This window comes from Homalodisca vitripennis, unplaced genomic scaffold (assembly GCF_021130785.1).
Source record: "Homalodisca vitripennis isolate AUS2020 unplaced genomic scaffold, UT_GWSS_2.1 ScUCBcl_3406;HRSCAF=8931, whole genome shotgun sequence".
Classification (NCBI taxonomy): domain Eukaryota; kingdom Metazoa; phylum Arthropoda; class Insecta; order Hemiptera; family Cicadellidae; genus Homalodisca; species Homalodisca vitripennis.
This window is the reverse complement of record NW_025779516.1, coordinates 20,085-31,946: the sequence shown is the minus strand read 5'-3', so window position 1 is coordinate 31,946 and position 11,862 is coordinate 20,085. Positions and strand designations below refer to the sequence as shown.

The following is an 11,862-nucleotide window of genomic DNA, read 5'->3' as shown; positions in this document are numbered from 1 at the left end:
ATGATTGTTTGTTAAGAGTTAAGGCAAACCTAAGTAAATATCAGCTAAGACAGGATGTACATAGTTACCCAACTCGATATAATGGAAAGTTAGATGTTTTAAGTGTTAGATTAGAGAAAACAAAGAAAAGTCATATATTTATTGAAATAGAATTGTTTGATAAACTACCAAGAATAGCTTGGTCAGTCAGCATGGTGAAATTTAAAAATGTACTGAGGACCTGGTTTAAAGAGAAAGCTTTTTATTCTATAGAACAATATTTGGCAAGTGATACTAGTGATATGAGATTTTAAATTAGGATAATACATTCATTACTGTTGATTTGTTGTAGTTTATTTTAAATTGTTGACTAATTTTACCAATTTTATCTCGATTATTTTAATTCACTAGTTATAGGCTTTTTGTTAGTGTTTTGTTATTCACTGTTAATCTTGTTAATATTTTCTGTTAATTCTTGTTGTTAGTTTCTTGTTACTCTATTTAAATTTGTTAATTAATTATTAAAAATTAAGAAATTGAAAGAAGCTTAAGGAAACTGAAATAAGAAGTTCTTAGTTTAAATATTTTTTAAGCCATTCATATTACTGACGATGTTTATTGCATGTAAATCATGTTTAACAACAAATAAAGATCTTGAATCTTGAATCTTTCTTTCTAGTATAAGTGGACAGGGCTGGCACGCCTTTGAGTCAAGACTACTAAGTTCCTTTATACTTAGGAAGCCTCACATCTCCAACAGTCATCCCCCGCAGTAGATTAGACCTAACTATTTAACTTGCTGTATTCAGTGTAGGTTTAACTGGAAGGTATAAACCAGCTAAAAGCGAAGGATGTGTGTTGTTGCCTCAGTAATCTGCCGGTTTGTACGTTCAAAGAGTAATTATCATTTGTCAATGTGGGTTAGAATTATGTTGTAGATTTTGGAGGTTGATGGTCTTAAGCGAGAATAACTATAAAACATCAGGTATATAGATATATTTAAAAATAGATTCAGTATAACCTATGTACAGAACATGAAAACAGTAAATATTTGTGCACTTGGCACCTTTCTCTAATTTAGATTAAAAATTCTCTTCTGTCCATTTTCTATTCACTTATTTTTGATTGTGAATTTTCTGATCTCCTCTCTGAAGCTACTGATGTCATCAACTGTAGTTCTACAACAACCTCCGATATACTTCACTCCCAGTTCTAACCAATCTCTGCAGTATTCTTGCAAGGTTTTCTCATTCTCTGTCAGTTCCCACCTGTACAGTTAAAGAAAAATAAATTACAATACACAAATAAAACACTGTTTTATCGTATGGATTAAAATAAATTGTAACATTGCTATAAAGAGGTTATAATAAAGGTTTGGTTTGATGTCTAAAATCTAATATTAGATGGGTAACACAATAATATATAAATAAATTTGTAAACAAATTGAATATACTCATATAAGATTGCAAAATGTGATATCTTAACATATGTAGCCAAACTACCCCAACATACAGACAGCCAAAATCATACCAGACACGGTACCATTGCAGTGAGTTCACAACAGCCATTGAGTGGTTCCAGTTAACAGTTCCGTTGCAAATATTATATTTATTTGTCACATTTTGTTGTGTTGCATATATTGCATTTCTTTAATTTCAACATGAGTTATTCCGATCAAGAAAAACAAAATTTTGGATCACACAGATCTCGGAAAACTTACTTTGGTTAAAAAAACGTATATTTCCAGTCTTTGAGATATATTTCAGGTCTAAGATATTTCCAGTACCATAGTAGAGTTTGCCTTGTTATTCTGACGAAGAAAAAAAATATTTATACTTACGTAGGACCGAGATGCTTACTTCGGTTAAAAAGTGCCTACTTAAGACCGCCTACAAAAAACTCTCCAAACGGAGCATACAAATCCTATGGGGACTCTAGTAAAGGACAATGGAGACCTAACAATGAACAGGAAGGAGGCCTTAGAACTACTTCTGGAGACACACTTCCCGGGGGGTCAGCTAACTCGTAATGAGGATACTTATTCTCTATATGGGGGGGGGATCCAGTCGGGAGGTGGCAAAAGCCAGACAGTTGTCTAACAGACTATTCACACACGAAAGAATTAAATGGGCGATAAGATCGTTCAAGCCATTTAAATCTCCTGGGGCGGATGGAGTTTTTCCAGCCCTTCTTCAAGAGGGGCTGGATATTCTATTAAATACCCTTAGCATTCTATTTAGAAGCAGTTTCGCCTTAGGATATATACCAAAGAACTGGAGGATAGCACTAGTGGTGTTCTTGTGAAAAAATGACAGGGATCCAACAAAACCCAGTTCGTACAGACCCATAAGCCTAACCTCCTTCATGGTGAAAAACTATGGAAAAAATAATAAATAGACACATAAGGGACATAATATTACTGGAACACCCACTTAGTCCCACACAACACGCATACATAGAAGGAAAATCAACCACCACTGCTCTCCACAGTTTAGTGAGAGAGGTGGAGAATACCTTCGGAAAAAAGGAAGCCCTAGTCAGCGTCTTTATGGACATTGAAGGAGCTTTCGACCGAGTAGCATATCAATCCATGAAGACTGCGATGGAACGTTTTGGAGTTTCCCCAGACGTAGTCAAATGGATAGTAGCCCTCCTAAAAAGCAGACAGGTGAAAGCCAAGTACGGGGACGAATCGGCTGCGATCACGGCCCAAAGAGGCTGCCCCCAGGGGGGAGTCTTATCTCCTCTCCTGTGGGCGATGGTAGAGGATGATCTCCTAAGAAAAGCAGAGAAGAGGGGAATAAGGCTACTATGTTATGCGGACGACCTAGTGCTTATGATTAAAGGGAAAAACATAGGCAGGCTGGAAACGCCTAATACAAACAGAACTGAACTTCATAAGCAACTGGTGTCATGGGGAAGGTCTGCGGATCAACCCATCAAAAACTAATATGATTACCTTTACCAGGAAAAGGAAATTCCAGCTAGTAAAACCGGTCCTGGAGGGAATCAGCATTAACCAAACAAAAGAAGTGAAGTATCTGGGTTTAATCCTGGATGAGAAGCTCACTTGGAACTCCCATATTAGAAACAAGACATCCAAAGCAATAATGGCCCTTGGGGCCTGTAAGAGACTCTTTGGATTTAAATGGGGACTTAAACCCAAAATGATATATTGGATTTACGAAACCATAGTAAAACCAATGGTCACATATGCTGCTCTAGTGTGGTGGCCGAAGGTTGAACAAACAACAGCTGCAAGAAGGCTACAGAGTCTTCAGAGGTTAGCTTGCTTAAGCATCACGGGAGCAATGAGCTCCTGCCCAACACTAGCAATGGAAGCGGTTCTGGGTTATACTCCTCTTGGCCAGGAAGTGATGAGAACAGCTGCGATGAGCGCAATGAAGCTACTAGGAACAAAGGTAATAAATGCTACCTCCCTAGAAGGCCACATGAAGATATTGGAAAATTTTCCTGAGGCTGAAATGCTAACCAAAGTATCTGATACTATGGTTAAGAAATACTCCTTTGAAAAATTATATACGGTCTCTATCGGAAGTAGGGAGGATTGGATTAAAAGGGAGGCCTACCCTAAAATAGGAGTCCTGAAGTTTTACACCGATGGTTGACTCCTAGACTCTAGGGCAGGATATGGAATACATGGACCTGGAGTTGACATGGCTGTGCCCCTAGGAAGACATGCCTCAGTTTTTCAGGTGGAGGTCATGGCAATAGATTCATGTTCTAGAAGACTCACACAGTTGGGGACAAAAGGATTATCATACCTAATACTCTCTGATAGTCAGGCTGCACTGAAGGCACTGGATACCTGTTCGATTGATTCGAAAGCGGTCTGGGAATGCAGGAATGCTCTAGCAGAGCTAGCAACAAATAACAGAGTAACACTCGGTTGGGTGCCGGGTCATGAAGGAATTCATGGGAATGAAAAAGCGGACATCCTCGCCAAAAAGGGAGCAGAATCCACATTGGTGGGGCCTGAGCCAGGTTGTGGGATATCCTTCTCCAACATTAAAGCTCTGGTTAAAGATTGGGAAAAGAGGACAAGATACAAGAATTGGAGCAGAGCCTCGGGTTTAAGAATATCCAAAATGTTTATCTCTCCTTATGCAAAAGGGTGGATAGCTCTCCTAGACCAGAATAAGGAGGATATAAGACTGGTATTAGGAATGTTGACAGGACATGGCCCTCTGAGGAAGCACCTTTTGAAGGTAGGCCTTAGTCGGAGCAGCGAATGTAGACTCTGTGGAGAAGAGGAGGAGTCAGCAGAGCACATTTGGTTGGATTGTCCTGCCATCGTAGAGACTAGGAAAAGATACTTGGGAGCATATCTCCTCAGCCCCAAGGACATCAGAGAACAGGAGCCCTTAAATCTGATTGGTTTTTGCAAAAGCCTCGGTTTTTGAGGGCACAAATTAAAGTAAGGGAGGCGCAAAGGTCCTTTTAGGACTAAGTGCGGGGACAAAGTGTCCTCTTCCCTCAGAAGGAAAAAAAAAAAAAAAAAGACCGTTTAAATTCACTTACCTACTATGTCACAGTTTAGCTTGCCATACTGCCTCGATCGAAATATTATATACGTTCTATTATCTAGTTCTCGGAAATCTATTTTGGACAAAATTGTGTTGACATAGTTGAGTTTGCTTTGTCCTGATGAAGAAAATGCACACATAAGTAGGACTGAAAAGCCTATTATGACTTAGGGGGAAGTCCTACCTACTTCTTCTGTACTTTCGGTATAAGGGGGAAATCCTTATAAGGTTATGCAACATTCCAAAATAATCCTTATCAAAGTTTTGCGTTACACTTGTTTTTTGGACTGCAGCCAGGGAAAGAATGAACTGTTGAGGCATGTTAGTATTCATTTCTCTGTTTTTCCATAAGCCATTGTTAAAATTTAGTATCTTAATGTCAAGGAAACCCACCAGTTTAAAGTAACTTATGTGAAAACATTCATAACTTTGTTCATTAACGTTAGTTTTACAGTATTTAACACATTAAATGATTTTAATTTGTCACTGGTGCAATCTGGAGTAACATTTATATATTAATGTTTTATTTACTATCCGCATTACACTACCGATCAAGCACTGTTTACTTATTATATATAAAATTTAAATATAAGCAGATGTTTCAGAAAGTGTCGAACTATAGCTGTCAACAGCTGTTTAGTGCCAGTTTAATTTGAATTATGAAACGTAAAAACTACAATTTTGTCTGAGTCCCAAAATATTCCAGGTAACTTTTCTTAACTTTTTCTTCATAAAAACCTTCCTCGGATTTCAATGGACATTTTACAAAAAGAATTAACCTAATTGGTCCAGCCGTTATTGAGATTAGCGCTCACCAACACATTTCACCATTCATTTTTATTTATAAGATGGTATGAAATCAAAGTAAAGGAGGAAAATATTTTTAAAATGTGTATAACCACAGAATAAAATTGTCAATATATAAAAGCTATAAAACATTGTTTCGAATTAAAAACTGCTATATGGAAGTAAATTCCCAATCCATAATAAAAAGTATTGGATGGAGAGGAAAAAGGAGTGGAATAAAAATATAGACTCTCTGGACTCGTAACATACAGAGTTAGGGTTATCTCATTCTTTTAATACAAATACCTGCCCAGAATCCGTTACAACGATCTCGTGACAGACAGGCATTCATTTGCAACAGCCGCATAGTCGCATTAGCCCCAGTGAAAAACCTTTTACTTTTTCTTAGCAACGGTTGCGTTGTCATAGCAGCTCCATTGGAACCTTCAATTTTTTGATGCAGCAGGATGCACTCCTTGCAACATTTGTGTTGTTGCTCCAATGAAACCTGTAACTTTTTTGTTACGGTTTCCTAATCGGTATAGTTACGGAGAGTCAAAACAAGGCAGTTCCTGTTGCAACAACCTTTAGTTTGAACACAGAGTAAAAAAGAAAAGTATGTAGACATTTATTATTTAAAAACTGCTATGAAATTCAACTTAATGATAAAAAATGTGAATGAATTATGTGGCAAGATATTTCGAGAAAGATTTCATATGTAGAGGTTAAATGTTTATAATAAAAATCGCTGTCTCACACAGAAAAAGGTTTAAATATTCTAATTCCTTCATCAATATTCTATTTTCAACATGGTAAAACAATATTTCTATTGAGAGTTCCTTATAACTCTACCTACACTAACACTTACTTATATGTCTCAGTGTTGAATCTCTCATGGCTACTATTTGAGCGAACAAACAGAGGGATGTCCGGATTTGCTTCTTTGATCGAGCGCAGCAGAGGTACCGAGAACCGTGGATGCTGACAGTTGACCCCGATGGCGAGAATCTGATCAGCTGCCAACTTCCAGCAGCATTGAGCCACATCTGACAATTTCTCTCCATGGCAGATTGTCTGTTCATTCTGATTTGAACAATTACGAAACACAGACTTAAAAAAAAAAAAAATTAACCTTATGGTGTACAAAAGTGTGTAATAAAGTACATTGAGAACTCTGAACTATATAAAAATCAAATATTCTTGATTAAAGCTCATTATTGACTGTTAATGATATATAAGGATTAATGGATTGTATAAGATATTATTTGATATCGATATGTATAATATATATGTATATTCTTTCTTTTTATTATTTTTACTAATGATCTCCCAAGTTTCTTATCCAGTAATTGTGCTTTATATGCTGATGACACAACATTGTTAAATGCAGGAAAAGATCTTAATATATTACTCGAAGACAGTGAAACCACATTTAAAAAGTCTTGCATATGGCTTGAAAATAATAAATTATTACTTAATAAAAATAAGACTGAAAGAATTGTTTTTGGGCTTAAAAACACTGAAAATAGATCTGTTAAACTCCTAGGAATAAATCTAGACTGCAAGCTTAGTTGGAATGAACATACAAATCAATTGTGTAAAAAATTGGCTAAAGTTCTTTTCTTATTAAGGAAACTAAAAACATGTACTAGTAGGGAACTTATTTTAAATGCTTACTACTCTTTTTTTCACTGTCACCTATTATACGGTACAAACTCTTTGGGGAAAACTCCTCTGGGGCTCAACAGGTTTTTATATGGCAAAAGAAGGCGATTAGATGTATAGTGGGAATTGGGGACACTGAATCATGTAGACCGCATTTTATTGATCTGAGTATTCTAACGTTACCCTGTGTGTTCATGTTTCAATCAATTGTGTATGTTAAAGACCATTATGCAGAATTTAATTTACGAAGCAGTAAACATGTATATAACACCAGAAATAAAAACCTTATTGATGAAGAATTTGTACGTCTAAGTAAGACAAAAAGTAATTACATACATATTGGCATAAAGCTTTTTAAACAAATTACCTCTAAATGTAAAGTCTTTGTCTGTAAATAGTTTTAAATTAGTTCTTAAGAAATGGTTTTTTAAAAAAAGCTTTTTATAGTTTAGACGAATTCTACAATGTTTCATTAGATGACATAATATTTTAGGTGTAATATTTATATATCATAATTTATTCTCATATTTTGTAATTTTGTATTATTTTGTTATTGTATTATATGTATTTATTGATTGTTAATTTTATTAATTGTTATGTTTGTTAATTGCTATATTTGTTAATTGTTATATATTGTTAATTGTTATATTTAGATTAAGACTTAAGACACATTGACAAACAACAAGCTATCTTACATCAAATTTTCACTGAAGTCAAATGTCTGCTATTTTATTTGTATCATTGTGCTACCATTTAATTGACTAATGTGACAAAGCCTATTGTAACATATGTTATTTAACGGCAATAAACGAATTGAATTGTAAGTAGCGTGTTTTTTAAGTAAATACTGTTGTGAAAGTCCAACTTTGGGGTCTGTGTCATATGCATGTACAATGTGTACCTACAACTCTCATAGAGCAAAATGTTATTGTTACAACAATCAAATGTTTTTGCATTTGTTTATGCCTTCGCAGATTGTGAATTCTGCTGACTATGAAATACGCACTATTATTAGTTTTCTTAGTGCTAAAGGTGTGAAAACCCATTTGTGAATTGTATGAGTTCAGTGATCACTGCCGATTTGGTGCACAAAGTGAACGAAAAAGTGAAAAATCAACACTACTTTTTGTGGATTCAATAAATTCAAGAACATACTGTGAGAAATTACAAATCCTGCTCTACGCTGTTAAAAAATAAATGAGTTACCGTATATAAAGGGACCGTTTTGCTGCAAGCAATTTTTTTAAAGGAGAGGTTGATTCCCATTTAAGCCTTATTTTGTCCAACCTCTTGTGCCACTGTATTGTGCGAGTATCTTATCAAACAGTATAATGAAGAGAGTCAATACAGTGCAAGTGGATGGTACTGATAAAAAGTAGCCACAGCCAGGATTTGAACCTGCGCTATCTGTAACTCAGATCCAAAGTCAGATATCAGATTGCTCTGCCATCCACACTCCCAATGCCTGTCAACATGAGGCAAAACAAACACAAGATCTTATCACATCATAATTTGGGTTGAAGCAATTTGATCATCCTACATACAGCTCCAATCTAGTGCTCATTTGTTTGTCAATATGTAAACAACGTTTGTTCGATATGTAAAGCGTTAATAATTTGGTGCCAATTATGATAAAAGTATGTGCTTTCATGTCAGTTTACTTGTTTTTTTAAATAACAAAATAGTATTTACTAATTAAATCACCTGGTTTGAAAAAGTGTTGGAATCACATAAACTGAAGTGCATACCGCAGCCACTACATCTTGGAGGCATTAATGTAAACAGTATAGTACGGGAGCTAGCAACGTTTCTAAAACAAGAATTTCAGGTCAGCTGATTTTTTGATATGCTGTCTTTCTTGCTCTTTCGGTTGGAGTCCGGGCTATCTGGCTGGCGGTAGTGGTTGCGTTTATTAATGCGCATCTTACCTGCACAGGTAAAAATCCTAGAGTTTAAAAGAATTTTATTATGCGTAATTTTAAATTTTTTCCCTTTAGATTGATCTACTAGACATTCATTTTTTATTGCCAGACATTTTTACTGTTGTTAATTATGTGCCATACGCGAAATTTTATTTTTTTTAATTAAAAAAATTCAAAGTATTTTAGAATGTCTGTAATTTTTATATTATGTTATTTAAACCTAAAATAATCTAAAATTAATTTGCCAGACGTTAATTCGATTGTTAAATATTAAATATATATAAAAATGTAATGAAAAGTATTGCAGTATGATGCTTGTGGTTGGAGAGAGACAGTTTGAAGTGCAAGAGAGACAGAAAGCGACGGCAGCGCTTCGGCTAATGTATAACAGAATATTTTTAAGAATGAGACAGAAAATAATTGCAAAAATACATTACTTACGCTTGTTCTTGTAAATACAAGTTGGGATGAAAAAATTTGTAACATAAAAATTAAAACAAGTATAAATTGAAAAGAATGGAATTAAAAACATAGCATAGAAGGTTTAAAAATTACATTTTTTATTCAAAAGCGATTATAACATGTAAATTACAAATATTTAATGTAAAGTTTTTGTTCATAAATTTCAAATTTTTCATTCTGTAATAGTGTCACAAAAAAAGGTGGCATCTTCATAATAATCATCATCATCATCATCTTCCCTGTTACTGTCAGAATTATTTATATCATCGTCTTGGGAATTGTCATTGTCTTCCAATACTCTATCATCAGTAAAAAAGAAATAATTAAAATTTCTGTAATTCTTTTTGTTTTTTATATAATAATTCAGTTTTTATTGATAAATGTTCTATTTTATACTTACTTTGAATAATAACATCTGAAACTGTGGAAGGTAATTTCTCTCCCACAAACCAGATAAAATCATATTTATCATTGTTGATGGTCCAACCGGAATCAACTGGAGATAAAGATGTTGGATGTTTTAAGTGAGCATTTCTCCATAGCTTAGTCACATAGCAAACTCTTAATAAATGTTGAAGCAATTCTGCTTTACAGGGTGGCAAACTGGATGAGTCGAAGTTACGATATTTTTTTTAAAAGTTCTCATCGGATTTTTTTTGACTGAAAAGTGCTTGAGAATAGATGAAATCGAACATCATTAACATTCGAAGAATTTTTAACTCCATACATTTGACAAATAAACTTCTCAAGGGTTACAAAGGTAGTTTCAAGTATTTCTTCGTCACCCGTAATAATATTTTGAAAAGCTAATTGATATTCGTTCGATTTCTCTAATATTTTAAAAGGTCTAACTTTCCCTTTTCTAAAAAATGCTGGTGTGTAACCACACCCGGTGATTGCGTGGAAGCATGGCAAAGCTTAACATAAAGATACTCCAAGTATTTGGTATATTTCATTGACGTTTATGTATCGTTGATGATTTCCTACGCCCATATCCATCCAGATTTTTAAAGATGAGTTTAAGTGATCCATATTTCCCAGAAGTATAATTAAAATATCAGAGTCAGAACAGCGTATAACAACTTCAGCGTCAAAATCGATTTGACAAATATGAAAAATGATCCTAGAATCAGCTTCTTCGTGTTCTTCACATGATAATGATTCTTCAGTTGTTTTAATCCCTTTGTTATTTGAAACCTTGTAAGAATAACATTTATTGTAACTTACATAAATATTTTTATTAGCAATAAAAGGTACCATATCTTCACTATCCCAGTGATCTATAAAAAAAGTTTACTAGAGCTTCTTTAAATTGTATATTTTTATGTTCTGCTGCAAAATTATGTGGTCGAGCTTGATTTGAACCAATTGATACTGGACTGGTTGCTTCTTCTCGACGTGAACGTTTGCAATCTTTGATAGACGACGAGAAATACTGGTCAAAGATAATGTCAATACGAATAGATTTCATTTGGGAGATAGTACTCATAAACTTTTTAGATATACCATCATACGTTTGTGGTACATCTTTCATGAGATGCAACAAAAAGAAACCATCAACAAGACAAACATCAAAAGATGACGGTTGTTGATATATAGTGTTGCCCAATTTTTTTTCGATGAGCTTTGCTTATTGTGATATATCAGTTTTTACAGATTGAACCATCTGGGTGACACATTGATGTTGGCATAGGGGTGAGTGGGAATGTCAAAACCTTCTCAATGTGAACCTTGTGAGTCAGAGAAATCCCCAGCATTCTACCAAATAGATCTCTTTGCATTCGCAACTCAACGACTTTATTTCCTAAAGTCAACTTCTTTTTTTTTGGCACCTCAGCAAAATTAAAAACTTTATTTTTAGTTATCGGTTTATCAAATCTATTCCCATCTTCAATGCATTCTCTGATAAATTGGTTTCTTAGAGTCTCACCATTCTCTTCAATATTTAGTAAAAAATCAGTAACGTCAGGAGAAGCAGGCTTTAAAGTAGCAATGTTGTATAGATTTTCTTTGTCTAATTTTGGATCAAATGGATTGTAATTTTTATCGAGAATTTCAATAAAATCAGCAATTTGTTTTTCCATAGATTTTAATTCTGTTCGGTTGTAATTCTGCCGTAACATCTTGTAAGTATCTTAAGCCACAAACATCCAAGACATGTGATATTAACGCTGCTCTTATGCTGTGACTTTTGGTCCAGCGTTGACGTGCAGCTAAAGAATTAGTAAAGTGAGCAATTCCGCTCAGTCGTTTAGCTGCATCGGCATTTATCGTTTGCTCCAGTGTAAGATCTATTGGTATTTGTGAAAATGGCTTATCAGTTCTTTTGACTCCAAAACATCCTTTATTAAAATCATCTTGTAGTCCAGGGTGGTTTTATCGACATTATTTAAATAATCTGAATATTTTACACAATAACGAGCGTAGTTAGGTTGATTTACAATAAAAAACAAGTTAGTCATTTTTGGAATTACGTGCGTAAACATTTGAAAGTCACCCAT

At 34.5% G+C, this 11,862-nt stretch overlaps 1 protein-coding gene across 1 annotated transcript in view; it reads right to left on the bottom strand.

Moving 5' to 3' along the window:
- Positions 1–960: 960 nt before the first annotated feature.
- Positions 961–11,862, bottom strand: part of LOC124372509 (homocysteine S-methyltransferase YbgG-like) — a 29,359-nt gene continuing 18,457 nt past the window's right edge. Inside the window, exons 5-6 of the mRNA XM_046830910.1 lie at positions 6,181–6,395; positions 961–1,247 (exon numbers count right to left, since the gene is read on the bottom strand). Of these exons, the coding sequence (XP_046686866.1) occupies positions 1,091–1,247; positions 6,181–6,395 (372 nt within the window). The 3' untranslated portion in view covers positions 961–1,090. The remainder of the gene's footprint in view (positions 1,248–6,180; positions 6,396–11,862) is intronic.